This window comes from Schistocerca cancellata, chromosome 2 (assembly GCF_023864275.1).
Source record: "Schistocerca cancellata isolate TAMUIC-IGC-003103 chromosome 2, iqSchCanc2.1, whole genome shotgun sequence".
NCBI lineage: Eukaryota > Metazoa > Arthropoda > Insecta > Orthoptera > Acrididae > Schistocerca > Schistocerca cancellata.
Window position 1 is genome coordinate 608132207 of NC_064627.1, and position 20396 is coordinate 608152602.

The window sequence follows — 20396 nt, forward strand, 5'->3', positions numbered from 1 at the left end:
AGGAAAAGCAATTGTACTCCTGAGTGGTCATTGAGAATAAAATGATTAGGAAGAAAAGACGATTCACCTCAGCGCTACCGGTGGAAGACTTCTCACGTAAGGTACACAACTGCAGGCTGTCTAGTATTTCGCGTGGCAATTTTTGAAAATTTGTGATAAGGTCTTATGGGATCAAACTGCTGGGGGAAGACTCGAACATCCGACGGGGGTAGCCGCACGGACCGTGACAAGACGCCCTAGACCGGGCGGCTACCCCGAGCGGCGCGTGGCAATTTTATGAACCTAGACGACAGTTTTGCAAAACTACACTAGATGTGTCCATACACGCTGTAAATTGCTCGTTTTGCTTACCCGTTCTGCCGACAAACTGCACACCTCATTTTACATTCCACGAGGCACAGCTAATTCTTTCATTTTTACTGGGTATTGACGTCCTTGACGACTTAGAAAAGTGCCTCAGTAAAGAAATTTTCCCCTTGTCACTCAGCAGTCGTACACATCTCGAACGGCAGGTACCCCAGGTTTGTAGTACGCCGCGGCCACGGGCTTCTACTATGGGCTCACGAGAGGCTGTTAATTGTGAAGTACACACCTCGTTACCGTCAGTTGGCACATTGCGGCATGCGAGAGGCAATAACGCCAGGTGCCTCAGTACCAGCTGGCGCCAACAGTCGCGCTGCCACACCCACACAGCAGGGGGCACCACCAGGTAGGCTCCTGATCTCGTCGTGTCGACCTTGGACGCCACTCAAATTTTTGTTACTTACTGATCGGCTCTCCTAAATTGCACGGATACATTGTAAGTCACCAAATCTCAAGTCATTCAGACTCGATATAGATCCACTGCTCAGGTAAAATGAGCTTGCACTAGCTGGTGCTCTCATTTTCCTTCTTTTGTTTTTCCTCCCCTCCACTTCACCCCCCTACGTTCCCCTTCCACCATCTCTTCCTCTCCGTCATCGTGTGAACTCGTAGAATAGACAGTCAACATCTAGTAGGCGACGGAAGACATTCGAAAGTACACTACAGCGGAAATTCTATGACTGTTTTTCTAGTTAAGTATACACACTCCAAATGTGTTCATTCCTGTCCAATACTTCTATGTTTCTACTATATTATCTTTTAAACTTCACAATTAAATCATCGCGTGCTAGTGTTGTTTAGTTTTCTCTTCCAGCTACTGCGTTTTTATTTTTAAAATTATCTTCATTTTTATCACGTTCTGCTTCAATTGATTGTATGCAGTTAATAGAAATTAATTTTTATGCGTACCGTATTGTTAAAGAAATTCTGTTGAGAGTTCACTGATCCACGATCTCTGAAATCTGTTCATCTTGGATAGAAGCTAGTGGTAATGAAAAATATCCGTGCATTACCCATTAGTTAGATGATCTGTCTTCCCCTACGACGGAGGCGAACGTTTAAAGATATGCGTGACGCTTGTAGTTGCGGAAGTACGCACAGTTCATTCTTTCAGCAGTGTCAGAAGTTTTTCTTGGAACTCTTGTTCTAATTTTGGCCTTATATTCACTAGCCTTTCAGTCAGTTTTTACAAGAACGTAAATACACATGTCCCGTTTCTAAGCCATGGTCGATAATCGCTTGTTCACCTTCTGGCAGCCAGTGGTCATCAAAAATGGCTCTGAGCACTATGGGACTAAACAGCTGTGGTCATCAGTCCCCTAGAACTTAGAACTACTTAAACCTAACTAACCTAAGGACATCACACACATCCATGCACGAGGCAGGATTCGAACCTGCGACCGTAGCAGTCGCACGGTCAGTGGTCATCCTTTCACCTTATCAACTTACACGCTTAAAAGTCCCTAGGCTTTCATAGCACGTGCATAAAACTAAAACCGCTCTCATAAAGCTTTACCACTTTATAATGCACACTTATTGTTGCCATTTATTGCAGTTTTATGCTGATGGCTGCTGTTTATTTTGTTTCCTGTATGCCCACAGTGGTTAGGCATTACCAACTGAGAACAAAAAGCAGATCACTTTTATAGTGAGTTTTGCAAAAGACCTGCTGTCGTTTTGTTTCGTGTAGACTACGGAGTGCAAATCACAGACGATAATTTATACTACTAGTATGGATCTCTGTTAATCGTGGAATTATCAAGTCATTTTCTAAAAAGCTATCATGTTCATCTGAAATCGTACAGGTTCCACTTTTTCTTTACCCAATAAAATGCTTCACTGTCGTTTACATTCAGTTTAATGCCACGGAATTTTGCTTCTTGCAACAGTCCAGTACCAGTAACGTTTTCAATAAGCAGCGATTTGTGAGCTTGGCGTGATATACCATGTAAACACTCAAATGTACATAAATGAGGCAAATGGTAATACTATACGAATCGTCCTGCGCATGACAGGAAAACCTTCAGTCGGAGGATACAATGCAGTATCTCAATGTAATTAATAAATAAAACGATTTCCACTCACAGTTGTCAGATTGATTGACAGAGGGGATGGCGATACTTTTTTCACAAAATAACCATACATTTTGAATTACATGCATATTCTGATTTGCGATTGGCAACACTGCCTTGCGCGTGACGTCGTTTGTAGCCACGTGGTTTTGGGGTACTTATATCTGGTTTAGTTTTCGTGACATCGTTGTTTGAGTGAACCTGTTTTAGTCTAGTTTTTTAAATGTACGATTTTCTGACGCAACGGTGCAACGTGAAATTTTGTGTGAAACTGGGGAAAAGTTTTACAGAAATGTTAAGTTTTCAAAGCAAACTTACGGAGATGGTGCTCTGGGTCGTACGCAGTGTTATAAACGGTTTGTCAAGATTTAGAAGTTGTCGTCAATCAGCTGAAGATGGCTCTCCACCAGAAGGGCCTTCCACTTCAGCATATGACTCTCACGTTCAGAAATTCGCCGATGAATGTTACAGAAATTACAGAAGAGGTTAACGTCCCAAATGGGTCGTGCCACGAAATTTTGATGGTGGAATTGAACATACTCGTATGTCTAGTTGCAACCAAATTTGTTCCTTGTTTGAGGACAAAACAGGAAGAAAATAATGGACATTAGTCCAAAACTCCTTGAACAAGCTAATTATAGTAAAGCACTCAGCGTAAAGCATCCCCACGCCCCAATCTCGATCCGTTCCTCACAAGCGTCTTCTAACCAAACTGCGTGCCTACGGAGTATCGCCTCAGTTGTGTCACTGTATTCGTGATTTCCTGTCAGAAAGGTCACAGTTCGTAGTAATAGACGGAAAGTCATCGAGTAAAGTTCCTTGACTCTTGTGGAGAAAGGAGTGCTCTATTCCGCTGCATCCATTTTCAATAAGCTACCACAAGAACTCAAAAATCTTAGCAGTAGCCCAGACGCTTTTAAGTCTAAACTGAAGAGTTTCCTCATGGCTCACTCCTATTCTGTCCAGGAGCTCCTGGAAGAGCTGAAAATTTAGCAAATTCCAGTGTTACATTGTTGATTTTCTTTATTTAAACTTACGAATTGTCGCCTGAATACGTTTCTTGTATTTCATTTTATCTGTTTCTACTAACGTGTTATAATTTCATGTATTGACTCGTTCCATGACCATGGAGACTTCTCCTTAATTTGATCCCACGCAACAATAAATAAATAAATAAAATAAAACAGAAGTAATATCCGGCGTTCCCCAAGGAAGTGTTACAGGCCCTCTATTGTTCCTGATCTATATTAACGACATAGGAGACAATCTGAGTCGCCGTCTTAGATTGTTTGCAGATGATGCTGTCATTTACCATCTTGTCAAGCTATCAGATAACCAAAATGAATTGAAAAATGATTTAGATGAGATATCTGAATGGTGCGAAAAGTGGCAATTGACACTGAATAAAGAAAAGTGTGAAGTTATTCACATGAGTACTAAAAGAAATCAGCTAAATTTCGATTACGCCATAAGTCACACAAATCTGAGGGCTGTAAATTCAGCTAAATGCTTACGTATTATAGTTACAAATAACGTAAATTGGAACGATCACATAGATAATATTGTGGGTAGAGCAAACCAAAGACTGCCATTCATTGGCAGTGAAAGTGCAACAGGTCTACCACACTTGTCCGCCCTATTCTGAAGTATTGCGGTGCGGTGTGGGATCCGCATCAGGTGGGACTGACGGATGACATCGAAAAAGTACAAATAAGTGCAGCTCGTTTTGTATTATCGCGAAACAGGGGAGATAGTGTCACAGGCATGATACGTGAATTGGAGTGGCAATCATTAAAACAAAGCGTTTTTCGTTGCGACGGGATCTTCTCATGAAATTTCAGTTACCAGTTTTTTCCTCAGATTGCGAAAACATTCTGTTGGCACCCACCTACATAGGGAGAAATGATCATCACAATAAAATAAGAGAAATCAGGGCTCGCACAGAAAATTTTAAGTGCTCGTTTTTCCCGTGTGCCGTTAGAGTGTGGAACGGTAGAAGACAGCATGAAGGTGGTTCATTGAACCCTCTGCCAGACTCTTTATTGTGAATAGCAGAGTAATCACTTAGATGTAGATGGCGGTGCTTACTGTTTTTTTTTCTGGCTGTAATGGAATTCTGCATTTTGAATTCTTGCCTCAAGATGAAACAGGGAACCGAGTCTGTTAGCAAGGTGTTCCGCAACGTTTCCGTAAAAAGGGACCAGACTTCTGGCGAGACACCACGTCAATCGCCCACACGCTCAGCTCCGCGCCAAAAATCAGACGACTGTCCACCTGCAGCGTGCTTACACACGAGACCTTGCTTCCGAAGATTCCGTCATATCTCTGAGATTAAAATCAGTGGCGAAAGGGCGCCCATATCAGAGTACTGACGACATCAAAGCAAATCAGTTAGAGACATTAAAGGCCGTCCCAGATGACGGTATCCAGGACCACTTCGCGAAAGGGAAACACCGCTGGGAAAAGTGTGTGAATGAGGCATTGGACAAAGACAATCTGTAAAATTATTTGTTTAGACTTTAAAGTTCGGTTATTTTCTGAACAGACCTCATATTTCGATGACGAGCCTTGTATTCTTGAAGTGCTGCGAGCGACGACCTTGCGCTGAGTTCGCTGCACGTATCCAACTAGAAGTGAGTTTTCACATCATTAATTATATAAAACACTTCTCGCGCCCACACCACCACCACCTAATTCACTTTTGTTTTTCTTCGACCATGTCGACGTTCTGTGAAAGACACATCCCATCGACTTTTTTTTGGCTCAGACAGACGTGATGGAGATCGAAATCACAGTAAACTAAATGACTGATAAGGACTTGTCGACATTTACATGCACGTTTCTGATTTTCCGACGTCTTCATTTCAACGGATTACATAACAAGCGAGTATAACGTAGGTGCACCCGCTAAAAAAAGAAAGATAGTAAAGATTTCCCACCAGTGGCCTATCAGTCGGAGGACATTAAAACATGCAAAATCGAAAGTAGTTGTTGCAATTGGTTGCCCCCTCTAAAATGAATCAAAACAAACAGCTAATCTTATAAGCTCCACATACATTCTACCCCAAATATCCTCACTAATCTACACTGCGTTTTCTAGGCTTTGTCTACGTCTACACCTCCCATTAACCGTTTCTGGTAAAGTTAATTTCACAGAGGATCCACTCTAACGTCCTTATCTTTATTAAAAGATTTGCCACAGACTACTTACATCATTTCTTTCTAGCATATCTTCCTTTCGCTGTTCAGTTCTTCACTTAATTTTTAACATGTCTCATGGCACCACATTTCGAAAACTTCCAATTTATCCTCCTCCAGAACTCTAAAGGTTCACATTTTAATTCCATGCAATGTTTTGCTTTAGATAGACAATCTAAGAAACGTCTTTTGTTATTTGTTTTAATTTGTTACTAGCAGAGTTGTTTTGTTGACGATAGCTTCTTTGCTTGTGACCGTGCTCCCTGTCAAATTTTCGTTTGCTCCGGTCGTCGTGTACAATTTTGTCCCAAGCACAACAACATTGTTCCACTTCTAATTATCAGGTGTAGAAGTACGAAACCGCAATTTGGTTGCAATAACTACACGTCTGTATTGTGGAACTGAAAAAAAGTTTTGTTAATAATAGTCTCCATTCTGTTTATACATTTCTCTCACCTCTCCGGCAGGCTATGAACGCCACGTCAAAAAAATAGTTCTTCTGAAGCGAACTAGTCAGCGAACCATTTTCGTAAATTTTCATACGAATTGAAGCGTTGTTCAGCGGAAGCGTGTCCCAGTGATGCAAATAGATGATGATTGGAGAAAGCCAAGTCTGGAGAATAAGCCGCATGCCAAAGTATTTACCATCTGAACGCCTCGATCGTTTCCCTGTCCCGTTTTACTGTGTGTGATAGGGCGTTATCATGGAGCAATATGACTTCGTGTTGCCTTTTTCCATATTCCGGTTGTTTTTCACGTAACGCTCGATTTAAATCGATCATTTCCTGTTGGTAGCGATCAGTGTTCACGGTTTCACCAGGTTCTAGCACATAATAGAAGACACCCATCTGATCCCACCAAACACAGATCATTGTCTTCTTTCCAAAGCTATACGATCTTTCAGTGGATGTCAGTGGTTTGCCTGTATTCACCCGTGATTTACGCCGCTTACAATTCTCAAAATATATAGATTTTCATCACCTGTCACTATTCGCGGGAGAAACGACTTTCTTTTGTATCTGGCGAGCAGCATTTCACAAGTGGTCTTCCGATTTGCTTGCTGTCTTTCATTCAGTTCGTGCAGAACCCATTTTTCCACTTCCTGCACCTTTCCCATATCTTTCAACCGAAGAGAAATGGCTTTCTGCTTCACATTGTTCCGCGAGTTCCTTTTGAGTTTGAGTAGGTCTTCATACAATAATGCTCCCGGGTTCGATTCCCGGCGGGGTCAGGGATTTTCTCTGCCTCGTGATGACTGGGTGTTGTGTGATGTCCTTAGTTTAGTTAGGTTTAAGTAGTTCTAAGTTCTAAGGGACTGATGACCATAGATGTTAAGTCCCATAGTGCTCAGAGCTATTTCAACCATACAATAATGCCTGCAATTCGTTGTCTTCGAACTTTTTCAGTAGCTTCACGCGCTCGTCGTTTCTCACGTGAAAATAACCACTTTTGAATTTTTAGAAACACTGTTTTCCCCAAGAGCATATTGGCCGAAAGCTTCGACAAGCATTCGATGCGGTTCTGCAGTAGTTCCCTTCAAATGATAACAGAAAACCAATGCTTTCCGTAAAACGTAGTTCGTAGGCACAAAAGTCGTCATGTTTAATGGTTTGTAACAGATATCGACGTATGGAACTCGGGTTACTGTGTGTCTCATGGGCCCTACAATGACGGTTAGCACCATCCATAGGGAATTTCCGGTTTCATATTTCCATACCTCGTATTCCCCCAGTTCTAATGATAAGCAAACCGTGGATCTCCATTGCAATTTTCTTCATGTCTTTCGCCGTTGTTCTATTTGTACCTAACACAAAATATGTACCAAACAAGTTATTTATCTCATTTAGTAAGACTTAGTCACTTCCGTGAGAAGGGCTATGTCGTCTATGAACTGCAAGTTTACCTATTCGTTATAAAACGGTTGTTGTGAAGCTATGACTTTCCCTGCCACGGGCTAATTCCATTCTGAATAAACTTTTCTATGACAGCCACTTTTTATATTCTCTCGTGTTTATTGTACTAAGTACATTTAGGGAAATAATTTTTTACATTGGTGGAGCATTAGATAACGAGGTGGCTTTGTAAGTACAATGGATCAATTACATGTTATGAAATAATGGAGCTGAGCTCTGAGTATGAATTAACTATTTATCTGGCAGCTTGACTCAATCTCAAGGAAATCTATACCGTCGGTGCTTGAGAATGAAGGAACTGCTTGCAAATACATTGTATGATACTTCCTTCCAATGTTACAAATTCCATTAGACTTAATGAAGATAGTCAAAAATCAAAATCGACGAGGAGTGTAGCCAGTATATTCCATATCCCAAAACTATTTTCGCAGCGAAGTACCCAAGCTCGAACTGATAAAAACGAGTAAAAGTTATTTGTACATGGGGAGATGTTTGTTCTACTGCCCATAAAGATCATTTATCAGTAAAATTCTGCATGTGTGTGGAATCTATGCTTGAAGATCAAAGAATCTAAAGAGCACAGAAGCAAAAGTCTCTGACAACACAGTATCATGTAACAGACAACTATGAGCAGAAATGGAGTTTCAATGAAGCGATTGAAACTCAATGGAATGGAATATCTGGTGCCAAAGATTTGTATAGTGTGGTCACTGTGGCTTTTGATATCAGATTACTGTAGTGTGGATACAGAGAGAACGATGTCCACATACTGCCTTTGCCAAGCGCGCGTACTGTGAAAGATCAAATGTGTGTGAAATCTTATGGGACTTAACTGCTAAGGTCATCAGTCCCTAAGCTTACACACTAATTAACCTAAATTATCCTAAGGACACACACACACACACACACACACACACACACACACACACACACACACACACACACATGCCCGAGGGAGGACTCGAATCTCCGCCGGGATCAGCCGCACAGCCAATGACTGCAGTGCAAGATCCACTTGCATGTGGAGTAGGAACAATATCTATTTTAATATTTCATTTTCCGCGTGCAGCAGCTAACTTCGAATTGTTCGCTGAGTTTCCTTTCACAGCCCACCCACGGATCCATCACATGATGCTGGATTCAGCATGGTGCTCACAGTGAGGACACATGACAGAGACGCCTTGGAAAAACGTTCATAGCCTACTTTGACCAATAGGGGTGCAGGGGGAGTCACGTGGGATCACGAGTGCGGGTGGCCTAGAGACATGATTCTTTTTTTTTTTTTTAATTTCAAATTTGTACATGACGAATATTTTACAACTGTTTCTGGTAGATATTTACGACTATTAGTTGAGTTGTCTTAACGACCTAGATGTCAGACCTTTCATATTAGGTTACCTGTTCTTTCCCAGTCAACATTACTCAAAAATCAGGTGTGTTAATCTGAAACAACCAGAAGAAAACACCAAAATAGAGCCCCTTTTCTAATCACTTGGTGACAAGACGAAAACCTATTCTCTTTCTGCCTTCCTTTCAACTGAGATTCGAGAAGCATGCCGTTTGTATGCTGAACCACTAACCCAGCACCTGCTAAACAAAACGCCTTGTTAAATTTCCATGAGTAGCTCAATTGACATAGTAATAACACCTAAATATGCAGTGCTCTAAATTAATGACAAAACTATTTCTATACACACGTCACGAGGAGCGCTCCAAAGCACACGGCGATACTCCCTGCCAGGCACTTAAATGTGAATTGCAGAGTATCCATGTAAGCGTAGATGTTTCGAATCGGGCCTCACTTTCGCGGCAAGCAAACAACTAAAATAGCACGTACGTAAAATTTCGCAGGCATAACGTTATAATCAAACAAGAAACTGGGGTTTACCGTTGTGTAACTTCTGTGAATTCAACGACAACGTATTAAAACATTAGTATAAAATCATAATTGCGAATCAGCAGGGATTATATTCCTATACAGAATTGATCTAGAATAGTGGGCAAGCTTCGCGCACGGTGTGCATTTTTAAACTCTCATTACAAAATTTAAGATTTATTGATAACGGTAATAATAATAATACTGCCAACAGTAACATAGTACCGTAAGTGCTAATTTATGTGTAAATTTATTAACTTCATGCTACAGTATAATCATAAAGGAACTTAAATGACTCACATTTCTTGTTTTGATGACAGTTAAATTATCCCTTGCCGTAGCCCGTTTCCATTTTTTTAACAAATGTTCTTCCTTCGGAAGTACAAAACTAACACTTCCGGCTCTGTTGTACAATTTCCCTTATATACAATTTCACAACATCTGTAGCGCATTTTGTCTGTTACTCACACAAATTTGAGATGTGCATCATATAAATAAAATTAAAAACATTCAAAGAGTCACACTGTGCAACATTCACGTATACAGAAGCTCAGGACAGTGCTACATAACACGAGTGGTTTTCTGTTGTTACGATGCTAAGACTACTGTTGGTATTCCCGTCATGCTGTTCGCAGGCGGCGCACAGGCCTTTCCTAAAGTAGGTGGCGTTGACTTTGGCCACAGCGACCACCTGCAAACAGATGACGGAGTTCCTTAGGTGGGCCTCCTGTATTCCCATATTCTGAATAAACCATTTTACGGATTGACTTTTACGAGATTCGGACGTCTTATTTCTAAAAGAGAAAGCAACTCACATAGATGCCCACCAGCCTATACCCCTCACCGTTCCTGTACAATACTATTCAACTCCGCTATGAGTTAATCATTTAATTAAAACTTCACATTGCCACTTCGATGGCCAATAAGAGAACAACGTACAATAATAAAAGATATTCTGTTCTGGGGAATATGACTCTCAATACCGCATCTGTTGACGTATGTATATTTTCAAACAGATGTTCATCTTTTTTTCCAGACAATGCTCACTTTGTGTGAATCTAATGTTCATAAGCGTGATACCTACAGTCACAGAAGCTAGACTAGATACTATAGAAGCTATTCGAGAAACCTACAGAAGCTTGAACATAAATTTCACGATTTTACATATAAGTAACCTTGGTGAGTAGTGGAACAAATGTCTCCATATTCTAAAACCATTTTTAATCAGCTTTATCCATGTAAACTAGGGTACTTCCATTGTTAGTCCTAAATATTCAGATTCTTAACTTTGGAAATAAGCAAAGAATCTGTATTAATGGAATGCATCTGCACCACCTTAATTTTATTGCTGACTTTTATAGTTTACCTCTAGTGCCGGTAAACGACCACCCACTTTCCTATCTCTGTTAGTAGTAAAATTCTCTGACCATTCACTAGTTTCACTGTAATGGTGATTTATAAAGTAGGCAAGTAGCTTTAAGCTATAAACTTTATAAATTAGAGTTGACGCATTTTAAAGCATATAATAATGATTACTTACCAAATACTTTGTCCAAATTTCATGAAACCTAATGAAAGTGTTTTTAAAATCACTAAAACTGTGTTAGCCCGGAAGTTATTTACAGTATTACTACAACAATTTATAATCAACATACCGAACACTAAAGGTAGTCAGAAGAGCATTTGGTAAACTAAACAAGGTTTTCAAAATTAAACTTCTGAGGTTTCTAAAAAAATGGTTTACAATGAGGGCGTATTTTCAGTTTTGACTATAGAAGATATGGACTTCAGATGTAAAAAAATCTACTCAAAAGTTGAGTCGCTCAGCGAGCGATGTTGAGATTTACTGAGAGACAGGAACACAGATGCACAGTTCGGGAAGAACTATGTAATATTAGAGGCAACGAAAACAAAAGAGATGGGTAGATCATGCAGTCATGTGACTGGATTCAAAGAGGACGTACGATCGAAATGGCTGCTAAATGGAAGGCATGAATGCATATGGCTGGAGCATGTAACTCATAGAAAAGTCTAAGTGTCTTTTTATCCAGCATACGATGTCATGTGGAGGACTTAATGACGTGGGAACGTTTATCATGTTCGAGTAAGGCTCTGTATTTTTGCTTCGGTTTTGTTTCGTTGTAAAGACAAAAAATGTGGAATATATTTGAACTTATTTAGTTTTTAATTTTTTCAATTTTTGGTGTTACATCGGACTCTGTCGATTTGTGGTTCTAAGGGAGATTGATATATTCTATATATTACATATTTCTTTCAATATGGCATTGAATACATAGTATTAAACATCTACAGCAAATTTCTGCAGCCTTAGCAACAAAAAAATGTAAAAATGAAAGAAAGAAAGGAGAGTGAAGTGAAAGTGAAGGACAGTTAATGCAACATAGACAGAAAACTAAGCCTGCAGCGAAGGAAGTGATAATTTTAGTTACGATAATTTAATTCGTATCCAGGCAGTGTGTTGCGGAACTGCGAAATAAATAATGCGACAAACAAATGAACAGTTCTAAGTCATACATCTATCTACCGAGGTTACATTCCCACAAATTTTCTATTTTCCTTGACTGACTGGTATGAAATAATTTTAACCTGTTTTTTTACTATGAGGGATATCTATCTGGCGAACCTACATCTACATTATGATGCTATCTGATGGAGTGTGCATTTAAAATATTTTGGTTTTTCTTACTTTTCGTCGAGTGGGCTACTCTGCTTTATAAAACTAACAGATGTGTATAAAATATCTGTTAATGCTGAAACACATTTTGAAACTTTAAGCAATGGAGTTTAACATTATCCTGACTCATGTCTCCTACCCTATCCCAGATCTTCACAGTCCATAGAAGAAGAATGGAAAGTCACCCTGCGAGGTGCCGGGGTGGAGAAGAGTTTGTACCTCTTTGATTCGGACGAATTTTGCATTAGAACTGGACATGCACTCGACCCCCTCCTTACATACCACCTAATTGATAATGTGCGCAGCGGTAACGGATGAAAATGGTGGACCCTTCTAGTTGGTAAAATAAGGACTGCACACTCACAATAATTTAATAAAAATCGTAATCTACTCAGAAAAAATAGAACTTTATCATAATAAACAACATTAAATGGGATTCTGCATATATCTACGAAATTATATGAAGATTAAATATTACAACGAGATTTATTATACATCACAACATAAATGTACATGATTATCGACACAAACACTGAGTTAAAGGACAGAGTATACTGAAATATTATGAGAATAAGAGTTGGCTCGAGAACAAGGGGCTCCTACTCTCTGTGGTGCAAAAGATTGACGATAATGACTGGAGGCCCTAATGAATCAAATATTAATGTCCCGACTATATAGCAGTATCGCAATTAGTAGTGAGAGCTCAAGTGGGATCACATGGAGAAACAAGCAAGGTGGACTTGTAGCAAAGCGAACGCGCGTGCTGGCTGCTGAGGGATTCAGTATAAAATTGATAAGGTCCTACAATGCCGGAGCCGCAAAATACTGTACCAGTACTGAAATCTGCAGCACGTCGTCGGTAGGCAGCGTTCTGATGATGTAGGCGCCGACTTCTGCTGTGCAGCAACTCTGTGCCAACTCCTGGCCGCGAAGGCTGTCCGAGAATTCTGAGTTCTTCCGAAAACGAGCGACCAAGTCGCAAGACCATCCGACTCCAAGGAAGATCAGATCCCGAATCCCCTTGTGATGCAATGCAAGAGCGAAGCCAACATTACTCAACCCCCTACTCTCCTCGAAAACCGCGAATCAGCATTCAGTGCTGATTCCAAAATTCCCCCACACTGTCTCGGAACATCACTTGTGCCAATAGTGACCATTCCCTCCAATTTCTAACAGGACTTTATCACGTCAACTAGCCTCAGTTTAAGTTGACCAGTCATGTCTCTGCTATTCAGCTGAGGGCACTGAACTTGCCGTTTGACCGGCTAAGAAAACAACCTGCCTAGACCACCGGCCATCCGGTGCCAGACAGTCGACTCGGCAGGACACAGTCCACAAGTATTCTCAGAATCAGTAGGACAATGCAGTCAGTCGGTGCCAGGAATCTTCGTCGTGGACGCGCCGGAACGGTTAACACACACTGTGGCGACATTCAGACGTCTCGCAGGTCATTTTGTCCTGCATACAATAGCCGAAACTCGACCGACGTCAGTCGTTCCGCCAGGCGCTTAAGCCTACTGTACGAACCCCACAGAATTCAGGGAAGTGCAGCCCCTAATCGGAAACACAGTGTGCCGCATCCTCAGATGCTCACCTCGCACAGGCCACCCAAGGAAGTAAAACATGTTTAGGAATCAAGTGAAAAGTATTTTTTGAGCTCTCAGTACAAATACTCTCATTGCAGTAACCTTATTCGGTCTGTTACTACCTTGCAATGACATAGAACATTAATAAAATTGATGAAAATGAGGTGACATGCAAAAAAGGGCATGGAACCTCTCAACACCACAGATTTCAAACGTCTCAAAATCCAGAAAAATTCTGTCCATTGGTCAGTACTTCAAATAGCATATGACCTAATTTTAAGCAGAGATTTGTCCACAATTGTGTTCTTTGCGGAGACTGTCTGAGCTCATTATCTTTGCCTATCAAGTCTGTATCAGCCAATGCTCACTCAGTTTTATTCATTGGCTATACAGGGTTCCACGCCTCTATTATCAACAATCCTTACGAAACACAAAGCGCCTTATATATTAAGTAGAGTGTTAGAGTATTGCGTTCTCCTCGCTGAGTAACCTTGTACTGTAAATGTGCGGCATTGTATAACTTTTCAATAAATCACAGCAGCACAGAAACTTATTACTGGATCTTACGATCTCAGAAACAGAGCATTTCACATGCGGATTTCCGTTTAAGGATTGGTACTGGTATATCTGCAGTCGACCAAAAGTTACAAAATTGAAAACGGTACATTAAAAGTTACACATTATAAAATAACAAAGATGAAGTTGATGTTTTCATCATTTCGTGTACGATGTTATGGTTTTCAGTCCGAAGACTGCTTTGATGCAGCTCTCCATGTTACGCTAACCTGTGCAACGTACACTATATCTCCTTTGAACTTGCTGCTTGTATTCATGTTTTGGTGTCCCTACGGTTTTCTTCCATCCAGGACTATATTAGTGATTCCTTGATGTCTCAGAAAGTGTTCTATCAACAGATTCCTTCTTTTAGTCAAGTTAGGCTACAAATTTCTATTCTCCCCATTTCCATTCAATACCTCCTCATTGGTTACGTGACTGACCCATCTTCAGCATTCTTTTACAGGTCCATATTACAAAACCTTCTATTCTCTTCTTGTCTGAACTGTTCGTCATCCACCTCTCATTTTCATATAAGGCTATTGTGCTAGCATACTCTGGCGCCAGCACACCATGCGGCATAGGGGTTACGAGAGTATCAATAGAGGTCAACGGCAATACTCGCGGGAAACACTCTGCCAACACCCTCTCAGCCGCCAGTATTTAGGATCGCCGCCGCGGACCGGAGGGCCAGTTTTAGCCATTTAGTAAGTCTGTGCTCCGTGAGAGTTCCAGCGTATCACCTAGACAGAGCCGCAGACTTAGCCTCTATCACAGAGACAGGCAGCACATGGCAACCATATAGTGAACATAGCAGACTTAAACAGCATTCACGCTATGTGGACTATACAGAAGAGAGCTTGTACCACAGCACATGGAAACTCAAGTAGCTCTTTGTTTACGAATAATGAACTCAGTTATTAATTGTGTGCAGTTTGTGTTAGAGAACGAGGAATCTGGCCACCAACTAACATCCTCTTACTGCTTCCCATTGTACAGCTCTACCGAGATGACGAGAAGACATGAAAGCGGCTAAAGAGAATCCAACAGCTGCGCACTAGACAAATGCCTTGAGAAAAGACTTGCTAAGACTTAAGTTTATATTCGATGTTTAGTTTTCACTCCTTCAGAAACGCCTTCGTTACTATTCCCAGTCTCCATCCTCAATACTTCGGCAATCATCAGTTATTTTGCTGTCCAAATAGCAAAACTCATCTACAACTTTAAGTGTCTTACTTCCTAATCTAATTTCCTCAGAATCACCTGATTTAATTCGACTACGCTCAATTACCCTGGTTTTGCATTTGTTGATGCTCATCTAATCACCTTCTTTCAATACACTGTCCATTCCATTCAGCTATTCTTCCAAGTCCGCAGCTGTTTCTGACATAATTACAATGTCATAGGCAGACCTCAAAGTTTTTATTTCTTCTCCCTGAACTTTCATTCGTACTCCAAATTTTTCCTTGGTTTCCTATGCCGCTTGCTCAATGTACAGATCGAATATCATTAGAGGGGTCATAATCCTGCCTCACTCCCTTCTCAACCATTGCTTCCCTTTCATGCTCTTCAGCTATTATAACTACCGTCTGGTGTCTGTACAAGTTGTAAATAGCCTTTTACTCCCTGCATTTTAGCCCTGCTATCGTCAGAATTTAAAAGAGTGTACCTTAGTCGACATGGTCAAAAGCTTTTTTCAAACCTAAAAAGGAGCTATAAATGTAGGGTTGCCTTTCCTTAACCTGTCTTCTCCGAGGTCGGTTTCTTCCAGTTTTTGCATTCTTCTCTAAATATTTCGCGTTAGTTTTTCGCAACCATGATTTATTAAGTTGACAGTTCGGTAATATTCACACCTGTTGGCATCTGCTTATTATATAAAAGCACCATTGTATTTCACGAACACATTTCTAAGAAAACGACACAAATTGTGACTTTGAGATAGAGCATGTCCATTTGTAACATATCATTTCCTGGCCACCCATGTAGGTTAGTCCTGTTCGCTACTGGTCGCCTCAGTTATTCTCAGTTTGCAGGGAAAGGGGTAGGCGGGTGCTGTTCGGGTGACGATAATGGGCTGGGTTGTCCCTAATGCTCCTAAGTGGGTAGTTGTCATTTTACCAGCTCTTGGAAAGGTCAACTGCGCGCACGGTCACTTTTAGAAATTCGTCAACTGTGCATGGTGGTGAGTTTTTGAGTCAGGTCAACTGCACGCGGAGGAAAACACAAGTTGCCACGACAGCATTTTTCCTTCCCATTTTCAGAGATTTAAGACTCCCTGTGACTGCTAAGCAGAACCAGTAATAGGTACAGTAAAAAATGCTTGATAAAATACTCATGGCCCTAAAGGGCGCTCGTCAAGGTGTTTGGAGACACGGTAACTATTTTCATTCCTTATGACAATAATAAGAAAATCATTTTTAAAAAATGCCATTTCAGTACTTTAAAATATTGTGCACGCTTTTCACGTTTGTTAGCTCGGTGAGGCCTATCTGTATCACTCATTTTAATGTAGCTATTCATCTGAGTTTGAACGACAGCGTCTACAAAATATCTATGTGCATGTGCCATCTGGAAATCCCACTAGGATTGCTTGGTCTTTTAGAACTGATAGTATTGGAGACCCAAATTTCGGGCAGAAACCCACATTCTATGATACGAAGTTCGTTGTCAAATAATCTGCAACAAGTATGTAATATTTTCATTTTTAAGTTTAATCCTCATTCAACCCTCAAAAAAAGCACCCTCAGCTTCGTCGGGAGGGATTAAAACAAAAAAAACTCCCATTGTAACCATTTACCAATAGCAGTGTCATTTTGTTTATAACCGGAAGATAGCCCTAACGCCCCAATTTTCCTCCACCAGGTCTGCGATGAGTAGGAAGTGGCGCTCACACCACAGCACTCAGAGAAAAGAGGCATTATAAGTGCTACCAACAGTTCAGTACAAACATTATCAAGCAGCAAACAAAACACACTCGCGCTGTCGACCTGTTTGCTGAGGTAATGCTGAAACTGGTCGCCCGCTCTTGGGCAAACAATCCTTCCGAGCACAATCGGTATCAACCCGGGGACAAAAAGACTCATCTGAAAGAGGCGAGTATTTCCTGTGATGGCCTGTGTTTCCAACACTCGCAGAAGAAAATCTTAAAGTACTCTGGTAAAAAGCAGCACTTCACAGAACCGATATTAACACAAAAGAGAACTAATAATTGAAACAGCCTGCATGCAGCCACTGCGTCTGACTGAAAGGCCTATATGTTAATAATTTCGTGGAGCTGTTTGGATCTCGCAAAATCGAGGAATTGGTCTGCAGCCCTCGCGAGGTTGAGATGGGAAGTCGTGGGTTCTGGGGAGGAGTCAGCGTTCCCAAATTTTTAGAATTTGGGCGTCTGATCCTTCGTGATCAATGAAGCTATTTTTCCGGTACGGAAAGTCTACCCTTTTCAATTCCACCAGCAGAAAAATACGTTCATCCCTCTAACATTTTTATCATATATAACTGACAACACACAGCACCACGTGGGAAGCGAAGATGCAATTTTTTTTTCCTCTCTCATCAGTCTTCTGACTGGTTTGATACGGACTGCGACAAATTTCTCTCCTTTAGCAACCTCTTTATCTCACAGCAGCACTTATAGCCTACGTCCGCAATTATTTGTTGAATGTATTCCAGTCTCTGTCTTCCTCTACAGTTTTTGCCCTCTGCAGCTCCCTCTAGTACGATGGAAGACAGTCCCTGATGTCTTAACAGGTGTCCTATCATCCCGTCCCTTCTGCTTGTCAGTGTTTCCCACATATTCCTTCTCTCTCCGATTCTACGCAGAACCATCTCATTCCTTATGAATCCAATTTATTTTAAACATTCGTCTGTAGCATCATATCTCAAATGCTTCGATTCTCTTCTGTTCCGGTTTTCCCACAGTCGATGTTTCACTACCATACAATTCTGTGCTCCAGACATTTATTCTCAGAAATTCCTTCCTCAAATTCAAGCCTATGCTTGATACTAGTAGATTTCTCTTGGCCAGGAATGTTCTTTTAGCCACCGCTAGTCCGCTTTTGATGTTCTCCTTGTTCCGTCAGTCATTGGTTACTTTGCTGCCAAAGAAGCAGAACTCCTTAATTCCATCTACTTCGTGACCATCAATCCTGATAAGTTTCTCGCTGTTTTCATTTCTGCTACATCTCATAACGTTCTCGTCTTTCTTCGGTTTACTCTCTTTACTCTCAATCCAAATTCTGTACTCATTATACCGTCCATTCCATTCATCAGATCCTGTAACTCTTCTTGACTTTCACTCAGGATAGCAATGTCATCAGCGAATCGTATCATTGATATCCTTTCACTTTGAATTTCAGTTCCACTCCTGAACCTTTCTTTTGTTTCATCATTCCTTCTTCTATGTACAAATTGAAAAGTAGGGGCAGAAGACTACGTCCCTGTCTTATACTCTTTTTAATCCGAGCATTTCGTTCTTGATCGTCCGCTCTTATTCCCTCTTGGTTCTTGTACATTACCCGTCTCTCCCTATAGTTTACCCCCTATTTTTCTCATAATTTGTAACATCTTGCACCATTTTACATTGTCAAACGCTTTTTCTGGCCGACAAATTCTATGAAAGTGTCTTGATTTTTCTTTATTGTTTCTTCCATTATCAACCGCAACGTTAGAATTACCCATCTGATGATGTCTTTCCCTTGCCTAAAGCCAAACTGATCATCTAATACATCATCAATTTCTTTTCCATTCTTCTGTATATTATTCTTGTCAGCAACTTGGATGCATGAGCTGTTAAGCTGATTGTGCGATGATTCTCGCACTTCTCAGCTCTAGTAGTCTTCGGACGATATTTTTCCGAAAGTCAGACGGTATATTGAATGACTCATTCATTCTACACATCAACGTGAATAGTCGTGTTGTTGCCGCTTCCCCCAATAATTTTAGAAATTCTAATCGAATTTTATCGGTCCCCTCGGTATTATCTGATCCTAAGTCCTCCAAAGCGTTCTTAAATTCTGATTCTAACTCTGGATCCCCTCTCTCTTCTACATAGACTCCTGTTTATTCTTCCCCCTCATAGAGGACGTCATTGTACTCTTTCAACCCATCCGCTCTCTCCTCTGCATTTAACAATGAAATTCCGCTTGCATTCTTAACGTTACCACCCTTGCTTTTAATTTCATCGAAGGTTGGTTTGACTTTCCTATATGCCGAGTCAGTCCTTCCAGCTGTCATCTCTCTTTCAATCTCTTCGCATTTCTCATGCAGCCATTTAGTCTTACCTTCCCTGCTCTTCCTATTTATTTCATTCCTCAGTGACTTATATTTCTGTATTCCTGAATCCCTGAACATTTTTGTACTTCCTTTTTTCATCGACCAGCTGAAGCATTTCTTCTGTTACCCATGGTTTCTTTAAAGTTACTTTCCCGGTACCTATGTTTTTCTTACCATCTCCTGTGATTGCCCTTTTTAGAGATGTCCATTCCTCTTCAACTGTACTGCCCGCTTCCTAGCGAATTGATTCTTCCTACATAATGTCTTAAACTTCAGCCTACTCTTCATCACTACTACATTGTGATCTGAGTCTATATCTGCTCCTTGGTACGCCTCACAGTCCAGTATCTGATTTCGGAATCTGCCTGACCATGATGTAATCTAACTGAAATCTTCCCTTATCACCCGGCCTTTTCCAAGTATACCTCGTCCTCTTGTATTCTTGAACAGAGTTACTCGCTATTACTAGCTGAAATTAACTACAGAACTCAGTCTTTCTCCTCTGTCATTTATTGCCCCAACCCCATATTCTCCTGTAAGCTTTTCTTCTACACCTTCCCCTACAATTGCATTACAGTCCCCCATGACTATTAGATTCTCATCTCCCTTCGCGTACTGTATTACCCTTCCAATATCCTCGTATACTCTCTCTCTCTCTCTCTCTCTCTCTCTCTCTCTCTCTCTCTCTCTTTCTTTCTCTCTCCATTTTCAGCTTGCGGCGTCGGCATGTATACCTGAACTATCGGTGTCGGTTTGCTGTCGATTCTGATAAGAATAACCCTATCACTGAACTGTTCACAGTAACACTCTCTCTGCCCTACCTTCCTATTCATAACGAACCCTACTCACGTTACACTTTCTTCT

General features: G+C 40.9%; 1 protein-coding gene across 1 annotated transcript in view; it reads left to right on the plus strand.

Moving 5' to 3' along the window:
• Positions 1–621: 621 nt before the first annotated feature.
• Positions 622–20396, plus strand: part of LOC126157079 (ankyrin repeat domain-containing protein 29-like) — an 84852-nt gene continuing 65077 nt past the window's right edge. The window contains exon 1 of the mRNA XM_049916351.1: positions 622–709. Coding sequence (XP_049772308.1) covers positions 622–709 — 88 coding nt within the window. The remainder of the gene's footprint in view (positions 710–20396) is intronic.